This window comes from Anolis sagrei, chromosome 3 (genome assembly GCF_037176765.1).
Source record: "Anolis sagrei isolate rAnoSag1 chromosome 3, rAnoSag1.mat, whole genome shotgun sequence".
Classification (NCBI taxonomy): domain Eukaryota; kingdom Metazoa; phylum Chordata; class Lepidosauria; order Squamata; family Dactyloidae; genus Anolis; species Anolis sagrei.
Window position 1 is genome coordinate 35,062,607 of NC_090023.1, and position 14,699 is coordinate 35,077,305.

The 14,699-nt window shown below is 39.6% G+C and overlaps 1 protein-coding gene across 4 annotated transcripts in view; it reads right to left on the bottom strand.

Annotated features, from left to right (window-relative positions):
* Positions 1 to 14,699, bottom strand: part of DCLK1 (doublecortin like kinase 1) — a 247,634-nt gene that overhangs the window by 72,914 nt on the left and 160,021 nt on the right. For 3 of the 4 annotated variants that reach the window (XM_060770818.2, XM_060770819.2, XM_060770822.2), the window contains exon 6: positions 5,150 to 5,244. In XM_060770818.2, coding sequence (XP_060626801.2) covers positions 5,150 to 5,244 — 95 coding nt within the window. Of the gene's footprint in view, positions 1 to 5,149; positions 5,245 to 6,220; positions 6,561 to 14,699 lie in introns of those variants that run through there. The other variant, XM_060770820.2, reaches the window with a different exon arrangement.

Sequence of the window (14,699 nt, forward strand, 5' to 3'; positions counted from 1 at the left end):
TTTTATATTTTATTATAATATGTATGTATATTTGTGTTGGTTTTACTCTGTTGTTGGCACCTCTGCAAAGGTTGAGATAGGATGGGATTCAAATGTTATAAATAAATAAATAAAAACTATTTGTATCCCACCCTATCTCCCCGAGGGGACTCAGGGCGGATTCCAACATAACAATGGCAAACATTCAGTGCCAAACATTCACATGATACTGATATAAAATCCCAGAAAAACCCCACATATAAAGTAGCATTAAAACCTAACATCAAATTAAAAACCTAGCATCAGTAAATTAAACTTAACATCTATAAATTAAACTACACATAGTCAGATAAAATTCTATAATAACATAAATCTAAACAAAACATCCACACTAGTGTACAAGGTTTTACCGAACAGTGCAGGTAGGTTATGTAGTCATTGGGCTGGGAAGCCTAAATAAAAATAATTCTTAACCAGAGGCCTGGCAATGATCTCTCAACCATCTAATCCATCTAAACTGGAGCCCCCAGTGGTGCAGTGGGTTAAACCCCTGTGCCGGCAGGACTGAAGACTGACAGTTGCAGCATGGATGAGCTCCCTTTATCAGCTCCAGTTCCTCATGCAGGGACATGAGAGAAGCCTCCCACAAGGATGGTAAAACATCAAAACATCCGGGCATCCCCTGGGCAACGTCCTTGCAGACGACCAATTCTCTCACACCAGAAGCGACTTGTAGTTTCTCAAGTTGCTCCTGACATGACAAAAAAAATCCATCTAATCTAATCCTCCTCCTCTCCATATGCTAGTGTGCAAAAGTACATTACCTATACTATATTTGGATTGTTCTTGTAAATAAAGCCATCTCCTTAATGTGGTGGTAAATGCATCTTACGCTGAGAACTTTCTGGCCCTAAATCCAGTCCTGGCTATTTGACTACTGTAACTGTATAAAGGAGTTGACCAAGGATCTAGACCACACTGGAAATTATGCAGGTGTTGTGAGCCTACAACTCACAGTTGTCCTCCCCACTGATGATGGGTACATCTATGTTGTTGAACTAGTGTACCACTTTAACTGCTGTGCCTCTATGCTATGGAATCATAGGAGACACAGTTTTATATGACTTTTAGCCTTCTCTGCTAAATAATAATGTTGTCGCACCAAACTACAAATCCTAAGATCCCACAGCATTGAGGCATAACAGTTATAGTAGTGTTAAAGTACATTCATTTTACAATGCTAATGCACTCCATCATGAAAGCCACATGATTCCTTCCTCAGATCTAGGCCAAAAGGTTCTGCTTTAGTGGCTTGATTTTTAGCATTTTAGTAGTCCAGTGTAGACCTGGGTTCACTGTGAATCAAACTGGTTGATGACTGAGATGGTTAGTAGTGTTACCCTGCACTGTCAGTTTAGGCTGAAACCAGAAGAAGGGAGCCAAAAGACTCCTTGAACTAATATAATAAGATTCCTGCCTTGCCAACTTTCCTGGCTGTTGAAGATGTAATGGTTTAGGGAAGGGATCCCCAAACTAAAACTTAAATATGGTATTGTTATTTCATGTGTTATTTTTTGCAGTACAAACAAGATAAATGAACTGTGCATGAGAATCAGTTCCCTTCTCTTTATCTGAAACAGTCACAGGATCAGAAGGTTTGACTCATTTTTAAAACTGCAATAAAGTATTATTGTCAGACTTGGGCAGACTTTGGTTTGTCTCAATATGTCTTAGGAAAAAAGTTTAGTTTCAAAGTATGGTTTATATACAATTGGCCCTCAATATCTGCAAACTTAACTGTTGTAGATTTGTTTAGCTGTGAATTTGATTAACACTTCTCTAGAAATCCCTAGGTTCTCTGGGGTGACTCTGTGGTCAACTTTCACCAGAAACAGACTATATAGCTATTCTAGAGATTCCTAAAGAGAACATTTCTCTAAGATTCCTTAGAGCAGTGGTTCTCAACCTGGGATCCCCAGATGTTTTTGGCCTTCAACACCCAGAAATCCTAACAGCTGGTAAACTAGCTGGGATTTCTGGGAGTTGTAGGTCAAAACACCTGGGGACCCACAGGTTGAGAAGCACTACCTTAGAGCCTTAGTGTAATACTGATTTAGGATCTCATTCCATGGATTCTGAGCTCCATTTCCATGTGCTGCGGAAACAGAGTCCCATGGCCATAACATGAAGTTAAGGGCACTTCTGGTGAGACTCCATTTCCACAGCACATAGAAACAGAGGCCAGAATGCATTTTAAAGAGTTGGGTGCTGCCAGACTCCAAGTGGGGAAAACCAGGGGAAAGGACTTGTAACGGCTGGCTATCCCTTTAGATGGACCTCCGTGGGAGGGAATGGAGTAAGGTGTTTCCCTACGCTTTCCCCAACTTTCCTCCTACTCATGGGATAAGGTCGCTTGAGTCACCCTGGAGGACCAAGAGATTGCTAGAGAAATATTCTCTTGGTTTAAAAAAGGAGAGAGGGTTATTCATGATTTTTTTCACTGTTTCATGGCTTCTGCACTCTGAATCCAACAAAAGTTTAGTTGGCTTTTTACTCCAAAGTTGTCTTCTCCAAAACTCCACAAGTCTATTTTATTGTTGGCATAAATTAACTGAACATTGGTTCTTTAGCTCATCTTACAGTGGGCCAGTGATTGTTCCAGTGGTTTTTTTGGGGGGAGGGGGTGCAATCCTTGGGTAAGATATTCCTAGTGGGCCATCTTATCTATGTGGACAATATATGCCTCTCCTCATCATTGCTGTACTTATTCATTTATGTGATTCTCCTGGAGGAAACAGAACAAGGTGGGTTTCCCTGCTTGTCTTCCTTTCTTTTCCTACTTCACACGGACAGATAAACAAGCTGTAAATAAAGTGAGTAAGAACAGGACCAAGGGTTGGAAATGACCTCTTTATTGGGAAGAGGCCTTGACAAATAAACAGTGGTACTGATTTCGATGTTAGACCTGCTGTACAAAAATACTCATAGCCAAATTGAATGATGTGCATATCATTCTCCTACAATGGATAGGTAAGTTAAGCAATTCATTCCATTTATTTGACATCATTCATCTGACTAGTTGCTAATCCAGTTACTACAAGCCTACATTTACAATTTCTATAAAATTACTGTACCATGTATCCTCAGAGCATGTCTTGGATTAGTTCAGCCAAAAGATGGAACTAAATGAGTTCAGTCAAAAGATGGACCAAACTGTATTAGTAAACAGAAATGAAAGACATGAGTGTGCTGCATTAAGGGTGACTTTATTGGAATACAATGAGTTCACGTGAATAACGCAGGTGTCTCTTCCAATTCGTATGCATTGTTGAGATATATATCCTATGTACAAAACAGTTGAGAGGTATATCTATAGCATTTAGAATGACCAATAGTACTAACATATGTTGAAAACATGAAAACACTTAGTACCATTATTCTGAGTGTATGACTGGTTTTTGACTATTGTATTGTTGTTTTTTTCACCCTCAAAAAGAATACAAAGGAGACCACACAGATACCTCTCAAGTCCAATATAAGGTACAGATGTCTTTATAGTTAATTTGTTTCCCACAGTCCAGAACCATTCTTATGTGACATTTACTGCACTTAGCTTTGAAAAAGCACCCTTTCTTTCTTTTTTATGCCTTAGAATTCATGGGTGTCAGTTTAGAAAATTATATTCACTGTTCTTAGTTCATGTAATATGGAGGAAAGGGTAAGGAGGGCACTGGGAGTCTAACATTTATTTCCTGCAGTAAAATGTTTTTCAATGAAATCTTTAAACTGTATTCACCATAATAAATAACTTTGGGTAGATATCTTTCAACAATGCCAAACATAGTGCAACTTTCTTGGTTGTTGCTAAGCTTATAGAACAGCTTCCTTACAAGAGTTTTAAATGTAATTGTTGCTACATTCCCAGTGAAAAGATGAACAATGGCTATTATGATTCCCTGGAAGACAGCCTGTCCTTCACTATCCTGAAAATATCCTTTAGAAAGAGTTATGTGTCTCCCAGACTGAACTCTGTTCACATAGAACAACTGTGAGGCAAAAAGGTTTAAGGCACAATCATAACTCACATGACCGAGAGCCAGCTGACTCAATACTAGGCCTGCTCAAGCTTTGTTGAATCTAAACCACTTCCAATTTAGGGATTTTGGAAATTATTTAGGATTACTCAGGCCCTTCATAACTTTATACTAATGCAATTACTATATTTTTGGACTAGGGGAACATTTGGAACTCCTTTGTTCCATTCTTCCTCTCTTCTTTTGTTGACCCTTCCTCTGTCATCTCAGCCAGCAGAGCAGTTGTGATAGCAGGTTCCTCACTCATTTGATCTCTGAGACCAGCCAAGAGAAGGTGGATATGTTGGCACAAGAAACTCCTATCTCCTCATCACCCCCACACTGCCTTCTCCTCACATCCAGTACATCTTGGACTACACTGAGCATTATTATACTATACAAAAATACTTTTTCTGCAGCATACCACAATTCCAGAAGTGGGTCACAGGGATTCTTGAGGTGCAAATGTTAAGTTTTTCAAATAAGAAATGTCTTCAAATTTCTCACAAGTTCCAAACTACAAACTTCTGGTTACACTGCAATACCATCATATTAGTTATCTGAACTCTATTTCTTGATTTTTCAAAGATCACCACATATGCACATCATAGTGTTGTTATAAAATGAGATCCCTTCCATTCATTTACAATACTTTTTCTTACTCTGATATGCACACAAGCAGCTGAGTACATGGAAATGCTGCATTCTGGGGGTTTTGGAGAAAGGACATGCATAACAGACAGTATTTTGATGCACAAAATTACTTTTGCCTACCAGTGTAGGAAAGCAAATAATGCATACAAATGGAAGGCTGATAAAACCACATTAGTGTGTACATACACACATTCTGGAAATATTCACAGAATGTGGGTACAGGGGGAAATAGAAATAGAGAAGATCAGAAGATAAGGAAAAGCCAATTAGATGCCTTACAAAGCACAGTGAGGAAATTCCTCACCACAAGAAGTTTCTCAGGTGATCAATGAATAGGCAAAGTATTCCCTGATGGTAGAGCGTGTGAAAACCACTGTAATAGACAAAGCTAAATAGTGCCAAAGCCTCTTTCTTGGCCAATCTTAAGCCTCCAGTTTTCTTACCCTCTGCTTCCGCAGGCTTCCTGGGCTGGTGGGAGAAGGGCTTGGAGACTTCCCAGAGCGGGGAGTAGAAAGCTGGCTACCAGGAGTTCCATTGACTAGAAAAACAGAGAAACAAATAAAGAAGAATAGCATCAGATCTGTGTAGTACTGCAATATGAACAATTCACACTCTTCCTCCATGTCTCTCTACATAATAAATGTTATTTGATCATGCCATTTCTTCTACATATATATGCTCCTAACCTCCATAATAAACATTCAATTAAGGGAGCTTGCAAGTAATTCCGCTTTATAGCATGAGTGTATCAATACTGGCATGCCTTACATTATGTTTAAACAAGTGATCATCTAATTTGTATTCACTCTGTGGACACAACGCTGATAGAATTAAAATTATTGCCTTCAACTGTGGAGTCTTTGTGAATGCAAAAAGAAGCACAGCCATATGCTTTCCCCCCACCATGTTTAAGCAGTTACTCTCTGCATAAAATCTTCTATTTCTGTGTGGGGGTGGGATGTCTCATGGTGTTATTCATTAGCAATTTAAAATCAGTGCCTTAACAGAATAGGGACAGAATATAGAGGTAGTGTTAATAGCAATGGGTTACTCAGTTGTAAAGATTTCTGCATGGTACCTTTGACCCAAGCATTAACCCAGAGATAACTCTTATGGACTCTGCCATTTTTCTAATATCGTTGCCTGGCTGTCCTAAAATATGAATGGCTCTTTGAAACTGTTGATGCAGTTTTTACAAGCATCCTTTCCATTTCCATAAAATCTACTGTAAAATTAAGAGCACCTCCCTCCCAAGAGCAAAGCACAGAGCAACTGAGCACAGGATACTACTAATCATGTACTGAAAAGCCAAAAGAGAAAGCAGGAGAGAGATGGAGAGATTGAAAGCAAGAGAAATGCTACGGAATAAAATGTCTCCTCAGACACAGCACTGCTAGGTTACAAACTATATTCAGCAGCAACAGGGAGAAAAAAAGCATCCGCTACCAGACACCCAACTCTCTGCCTTGAATTAATATTTACACGCCAGGATAGCAATAAGGCATTTAACTTACCTTCTATGAGTTCTAACATGGACACAGACTTAGTTTTTAAACCTGATAATGCCAAGCAGGAAAATGCTTGCCTTTGTACTATAGCCAGGCACTAGCAGAAATGGGAAGCGCTGGGATTAGTTAAGGATAGCCAAAGCTGCTCGCAGAGAGAGCTGAATGAGATGCAGGATTCATAAGCCGAAGCCTTTTCTGCGTAAAGGCTGACGTCTTCTGAGCAGCAGTGGGAGGTGCAGGTGCTGTCTTAGGGGCTACATCAAAGGTGTCAATTAAGCACAATGCCACGACTTTAGGATGCTGAGCAACTGCAGCCCCCACTCGGATCTACGAAGCCCCCAAAGCCTTAGTAATCTTATATGCTGCTGCACACTGAATCATAATGAGGTGCCTTTGGGGGCAATATACTAGATGACTCATCTGAAAATCACAATGACAATAACTCTTGTAAAACCTTAGCTGACTGGCAGTCTCACAACTGCTAAACCCATCAGAGAAAACTGGATTTTACAGCTCTGTGGGGTAGGGAGGATGTTTCTTCCCACCTGCCAAATATTCACAGTGGCAAACACAATGGCCCAGATAGCTTACATGCATGGATTTTTTTATTCAGGTCATACAAGAGGAGCATTAAATGATACACTAACTAATGATTACAATACTGAATGCTGAGTTGATCTTTGAATGCCTGTCATTTGCAGTGTATTGGAACAGGTATATGAAAGCTGTAGAATTAACAGACAACATCTTGAATCCTCTTCGTTAGTGTGAACTAGTCATTTGCATGAGTTTACAGAAAAGACCATTGGAGTGATGCGGACAGCGGCAACTGGAAAGAAGACTTAGGATACCTGCGACATAGATTTAGCCCAGATTTGGATTTGGTTTTAACTGGCGTATTTAATCTACTGTTTTAATGAATTGATTTAATATTTTAATGTATTTGTTGACTGTTTATATGGGGATAGCACCGTACGGTGCTTGTATGAGGCCGCCCTGAGTCCCCCCTCAGGGGGGAGAAGGGCGGGGTAGAAGTGTATGATATATATACATAATAAATGTGCTTGCTTATAAAAACCACATACACCCCTAAATACAGGTTAAACCATTTCCCATCATTCTGGCTGACTACAGCATTAAATTTGTTGTTAACTTTAACTATAGTATATCCATTGAATCAATTGTTGAATGGAGAGATGACATATGGGTAAATTCCATTAGAATGATCAAGGGTCTGGAGAACAAGCCCTATGAGGAGCGGCTTAAGGAGCTGGGCGTGTTTAGCCTTAAGAAGAGAAGGCTGAGAGGAGATATGATAGCCATGTATAAATATGTGAGAGGAAGCCACAGGGAGGAGGGAGAAAACTTGTCTGCTTCCCTGGAGACTAGGACATGAAACAATGGCTTCAAACTACAAGAAAGGAGATTCCATCTGAACATTAGGAAGAACTTCCTGACTGTGAGAGCCGTTCAGCAGTGAAACTCTCTGCCCCGGAGTGTGGTGGAGGCTCCTTCTTTGGAAGCTTTTAAACAGAGGCTGGATGGCCATCTGTCAGGGGTGATTTGGATGCAATATTCCTGCTTCTTGGCAGGGGGTTGGACTGGATGGCCCATGAGGTCTCTTCCAACTCTTTGATTCTATGATTCTATGAGTCAACATACCTACTATAGTTAAGATTAACAACGAATTTCATGCCATTGTCAGCCAGAATGATGGGAAATGGTTTAACCTGTATTTAGGGGTGTCTGTGGTTTTTATAATCAAGTTCATCACTCTTGAGTTCTGTGAACTCATGCAATGGACACTAGCTTGTAAAACAGAGCACATTTATCAATTAATTTTAAATGTATGGAAATAGCTTCACATAGATCATTTAGAAGAGGCAATAAGGTCTTTCAATTAAAAGGGGGCTAATACCAGGGCTACAGTCAACAACGTTTAAAGTTGAGCAAACGCCTGGGTTTCTAAACAAATGATCTACCTTTAAATTCACACAATGACCCATATATGAAAATGCTAAGCTTTTAAATATTTTCTCTACCTTTACCGTCACATATTGTAAGATATAATAGCGCTCATGCACCTTTGAGGATTCGGAATAAAATTACAGTGTAGCTTTAAATTGTCCTTCAGTTGACCACCCCTTTCCAGACATTTCCCCCATCACTAGGCAAGAGGCCAAGAGTTTATGGATGAAACACATACACACACACACATGTTCAGTGTAAAATATTCCAAGGTTCTCTTTCTGTCATCATTACTTGTAAATCTTCTCAAATAATCAGAGGCCTAAATGTGCATGAAAACCTGGACTCCCCTTGAATAGGCATCAGGCTATTTTTACAACACTCTTATTACTTCCAGTGAGTACTATGGGTTATCCTGGGTTAAATTTGGTTTTGCCTCACTGCATGCGAAGTTGAGGTATGCTCCAGAGTTTGCTTGAAACTACGGAGCATCCTGTGGCTTAAGGGCAGAGCTGATAGCTGAATCAGGTTCAGTTCGGATGTCCACTGTCTGCACAAAAAACCACTGCTATCACATTTTCCCTGAACTCATCAGTGTAGGGAAAGGGGGATGAATTGTGCCAGTGTCAGTGCCATCATATCTTTCCCAGTTGGCCACAGACCTCTATGTGACCTGGTTATGCTGGACACCCCATGTAGACATCACCATCATCATCATCATCATCACCATTTATACCCTGCTTTTTCTCCCGACAAAAGAAACTTGTACTAAGCTATGTGGCCAGTTAGGAGTGGTAATGGTGACTCGAAAAGTGAGGTGATGGTCCAGTACAGCCAATGTAGTTTTGGCCTGGCTGGACTGTGTTGGGTGCATGTGTGGACACCTCTGTCAGAGATTTCTGCTCTGAACTGGCCACAAGTTTACCAGCCAGTGTAGACCTGCTATGGGAGAGATGACTTTCACGGAGTTTCATCAGAGAAAACCCTGGCAAGGAGAACAGTATAATCCAGCTTTGCTTCCTTATGGCAGGCCTTTTCAACTATTGCTCTCCAGCTGTTTGTGCTTCCAACTCCCAGACCCCAAGCCAGCTTGTTCAATAGTCAGGAATTCTGGGAAATGAAGTCCAAAATACTAGCAGGGCTGTGGATTGAAGAGGCCTGACTTATGGTATCTCAAATCTTCCCCCCAAACATATAACATTGCCATTTCCCTAGAAATTATGGGCAAGGATGCAATCCTTAATTTACTGGGTCCTTGTAGGAAAGAATGGAAAACTTCAAGTTTACTTTCACTGGGTAAGATCATGATTTTTCATATTTTGGAAGTGTCCCATCCCCCTCCCCCCCCCACCCCACCACAACCACAAAATATGGTGCTTTAAATCACTTTCCAGCCTGCTGGAGCTTCCAAGGTGGTGCACAGCAGATAAAAACATTGTATGAAGGCAGACCGAAACATTTTTTTAAAAAGCCATGCTTTTAAAACAACGAACCCTAAAGCCAACCCTAAAATAGGGTTACCTTATTTTGAAATGCGAAAAAGTCTACTTCAAACCTCCAATTGCTATGACAACTCTCACTTTAAAATACCCTTATTATATAAGCTGCGATAATTGCTACTAGAAATATTTCAAACCTTAGCATTGTATTTCAGTAAGAACAATTCAAATTGTTTATTTAGCAATATTTAAGAATTCAAACAATGGATCTGGCTACAACAGAATTTTCAATACCTATCTAATTCTAAAATGAAATGTGCCCAAAGTATTGCAAATATGCTATGAAGCACATTGGTACATGAAACTCCTGCATGAGTACAAATAAGAACAATAACCTGTCTCATTCTGGTGCATTTTGTTCTTCCTCCTGACACTGACTGGCTCAAGAATGCCATTATACAGATTTTACAGGCTTGGCTACACCAGAGTCTTTCCTTTCTCCCTTCTTTGCCTCTTCTGACAGTCACCGCATTTGGAAACAGGTGTGCCATTCAATAACCTTCACAGGGATGAGGCTTGCAGGTTTGGCATTTTCCTCACCTTACTTTAATCCAGCATGCTTTTCTTCCTCCTTGACATACTTCACCTTGTCCACTTCCTCCAGTCTGAAAGAGGGCATGTTCTAGAAAAGGTGAGCCTAAGAAACTCGAACTAAACCTACTTTTAAGCAGTAGAGGTTCTGCAGAACAATGCAGTCGTATTTAGACTACAGAATCACAGTTTGAAGAGACAAGGATCATCCACTCCGCCCCTCTGACACTATGAAATCACTCCCAACAGAGGGCCATCCAGCCTTTGCTTCAAACTCACAATCCATGGGAACTCCTGGAAACTGAGCTCTTTATTCGTCCTACAAGCAAACAAAAGTCCCAGCCCCTGACTAGTATCATTCATAAGTTCCATTCTTAAGTCGATGGCAAATTGCAAGAGGCAGAAAAAACACAAAGGTATTGATTTTTATTACTATTATGAGGTTTGTAACATTTTAAACATCAAAATATAGTGCAAACAGAGGGTGATATGAAGGTGAAGTGTGACAGTCTCAAAATTAAGCTTAGGTTTAAGGTGCAACCACTTATCCATCATAGATAGTTATGGACGTAATACAGCGACACCTTAGCCTTCACAGTGGGGCACAGAAGTACATATTTTAGAATGTAATTTTATAATAGGATAATCTTGCCAGATTTTGCAGCAAGTAATGGCAGTGCTTTGCACTTAAATCTGATTGTTTGTTAGTTGCTGCTGGTAGAAAGAACATTTTGTACTCTACAAAACATTCGTGCATGGTTGATGTTGCTTATTTACTCAAATTGTTTGCCAGACATAATAAAGACACAGAATTGGGAGAACACTGGTGAGAAAAAATCAAATGTCTTTAAGAGAATTACTGTAGATTTTTTTTTAAAAAAAACAAAAACACTACAATAAAATCACACAATTCTCACCTTACATGATCGTTTAGTGATTTGTATCTAATTATGTATCTTAAGAGTATTTTGCATTATAGCTTTCCCTGCATGTTATTTTACCAGAAGATCCACATGTATACAATATCACAAAATATATAATATCAACCACATGAACAGAATGTCAACATGTATACAATGTTTTTACAGTTCACAGCTCATCCTATGTTCTACCCTGACTGATTGTATACGTATTGATAGATCCTATTGTAAATAAGCATCTAATAATATACCATTGCAATGGGAATGTGCTGTTAAGGATTGGATTTATGAATCCAATCTCTCTGTTCTTAGAAAACTAATATCTGGGCTGAGCCCTCTGAATAATTTTCAATAGATTATGCACACAGCCGTCAAACTCAAGGTCACTGGGCCAAATCTGGTCCGCCATGACATTTTTGTGGCCCTCCAGATGCTGGGCCACAAGTCATCATTAGACATGATGAATTTTCTGTTTAGTCAGGATACTGAGGTTTGAATTTAAAAACAAGGCTTGTGGATATGATGTCCGGATTTAAAATGCCCTTTCACCTCAAAGCCACAGGTGCTGTTGGGGTGTAATTTCCATTAAACCCAGTCTACATGGCAGATAATCAAAAGTGATGGGAATTGTCATTCAATAATATCTGGGGGCCCAAATTGGATAAAAACAAAAGAGTACTGACACTATGCAAGAAAATTATAATTGGCCTGCTGTATCCACAGAATTTCCATCCATGGATTCAACGGACCTTTGAAGGCAACCATAAAGCTGTTGTGTTCCTCAATGATGATGATGATGATGATGATAATAAGAAATTTTATTTATATCCCACCACTATCTCCCCAAAGGGGACTCGGGGCAGCTAAAATGAGGCCAAGCCCAAAATTACAATGCAGTAAAATAAAATACAACAAAGAAAAAATAACATCAAAATAAGATACATAAAATAGCAAAATAAAATAAACAGTTACAAAATAACAAGATAAAGAAATAGAACACAATGGGCGGGCCAAATGCAGAGGATAAAAATGGATAAAACGTAGATGAGATAGTAGTGGGAGAATATCTTTCTGAGAGAGGAGCTCAAAAGAAGCGAACAGTGGGGCTAGACCTTCATTAAGGATGTGGGAAAGAGCATCATGAGGACGGAACTGTAGTTGGAACAGACAAGATATGGGATATATGCTCACTCGCCAAATGAATCTGACACCCCTGGATTATGGGAACTCTGAATTCTTCCTTGCCTGGGATTAAAATAAAATATAAGGAAATATTCCCAAAACCATCTACAGTGACTGTAGATATCACATTTTTTATGCCAGAGTTCCCTGAGATGTGAAAATTATTTCAATGGTTCCTCCAGGTAAAAAGTCTGGGAAAGGCTGGATTAGACAGTCCTGTTCCAGATGGATAAAAAGTCCAGTAAGAATGGAGTAACCTCTTTCCTTCCCCTGTAAAGACTAAAAACTCCAAGAAACCTTTGGGGGCAAATTGGGAGCAGAGGAAGAAAGTCCTGGCTGCGTAGGTGAAAACACTGTGAGATCTAGGCCACTGTCTAGTCTAAGGCAGTTACCTAATCTCCCTACTTTTGTACCAACCCACAGTTATTTAGCAGCCTGTCAAAGACATGTCAGATTCCCAAATCCTTTTTGCACATGCTAGCAGCAGCAGCCTCAGCAGCAGTGACACGAAACTATAAGGGATCATTTGATAAAATCATTTAAAACAATCCTCTTCCCAATATCAGCTATAACAATTTCCTAGTCCTTAAGTGATTGAACGTACCAAGAAACTAGTGGAAACAACTCTAGCACCACAACAAACTGGTTCTGTTGGGACCTAATCTCCATGGAAGACAGCAAAGCAAACAAACATTTAACGCAAACCACTTGTAATATTATTCCAGATTCCTAGAACCTTCTGTTTTTCCATTCTCAAATGATTTAAATCCTGATACAGAAAAGACATAAGAAGAATATGGAATATGGATAACGAGATTGGTTTATGATTCTACGATGAGACGGCGCGGATGATTTAGTGTAATTGTATTATTGATAGTCATGTTGATATTTCGTTGTGATATTCCCTTATTGTAAACTGTTTTTATATGTTGTACACCACTGTGAGTCGCCGTAGGGCTGAGAATGGCGGTCAACAAATGCAGTAAATAAATAAATAAATAAATAAATAAAGATGCACAGAAACATCCTTCTAGTGCATTTTAATATCGTGTGGGATTCTGTTTACACATTGCAAAATAACTGTTGCTGAGATGTGTTGCAGAAATGTCTTGTCAGTGAATATACCCAAAAGCCCCATAGGGAACTTTTAGAAGAATCACAAGTTCAACTAACACAACTGCACTAATCATATAACTGAACGCCAAGCTTACATTCAAGCTTGGGAATGGCCTGGGAAATTATATGATCCTCTAGGTTTTGTTGAACTGTAACTCTCAATAACCCTAGCTTGCACAGACAGTACTGAATGACAATTCAAAACATCTGAACGGCTGTGTGATTCCTACCCTTGATTTACACACTACCTAATATATCTGGCCTCTATAAACTGAATGCTGAAGATGTCGAATAGGAAATACTTGAGAGTTTTGTGTCTCAAGAAAAAAACCCTAAAACATGCACCTCCAGACAGAAGGGGCCAACCAGATGGCAGGAGGGGAGCACTTGGATCCCCTTGTGAAAGACCAGCATTTCTGGCTGGCGTTTGCACCAGTCGGCTGGGAGGGACTTATGAAACTTTCCTGCAGGTAGTTCCTTCCCCTTTCATTTTGGCCTCCATGTACCTTCCTATTTCTAATGTTTCATTATGAACAGTTCTGCTAGAGACTTGTTCTTTCTATTTCCAGAGTTAAAGGCTATCTGATAATCACATCGGGCAATTTGAAAACTCCGCCTTCCTCTCTGTTTCTCCACCAGCATATCTGTGGACCACATCCTCCTCAGAGTCTTGTTGTTTAGAATTGACTATCCATCCTTTCTCCATCTTTAGTATTTCTGGACAAGTACAAAATACTACTAATTGCTACTTGGTTATGGGACCAGGCCTTTGGGCAACCAGGCAATTAAAGATCAGCAGGATGGACGAAATGGTATTAAAAGCGGATCTATGAGACAGCAAACACTGACAATGTAAGGGAGGAATTTAGGTTTGTATTGTTTTTATTGATTTTATTGACTTTACTGGAATAATGCATGAAGCTGTTAGTAACTGTGAATTTTACTGTAAGTTGTGATGATTGTTGTGATGCTGGCATCTAATCGTGCCTTACTGTGTAAGCCGCCCTGGGTCCTCTTCGGGGTGAGAAGGGCGGGGTAAAAGAACCCCAAATAAATAATAATAAATAAATAATACTAGAATGGCAAAGAGTCTGCTGTATTGTTCTGACTGGATTATACTTGTGACATTTTACCTTGTTGGCCCTAAATCGGAAACTAAGGAGAAATCTAATAATCTCCCAAACTCTTTTAACATGAGCGATTTGTTTTTGCTCATATTTTATTATCCAAGTGAGTTGTATAACTCAAGCTCAGCATAGTTTAACAAAT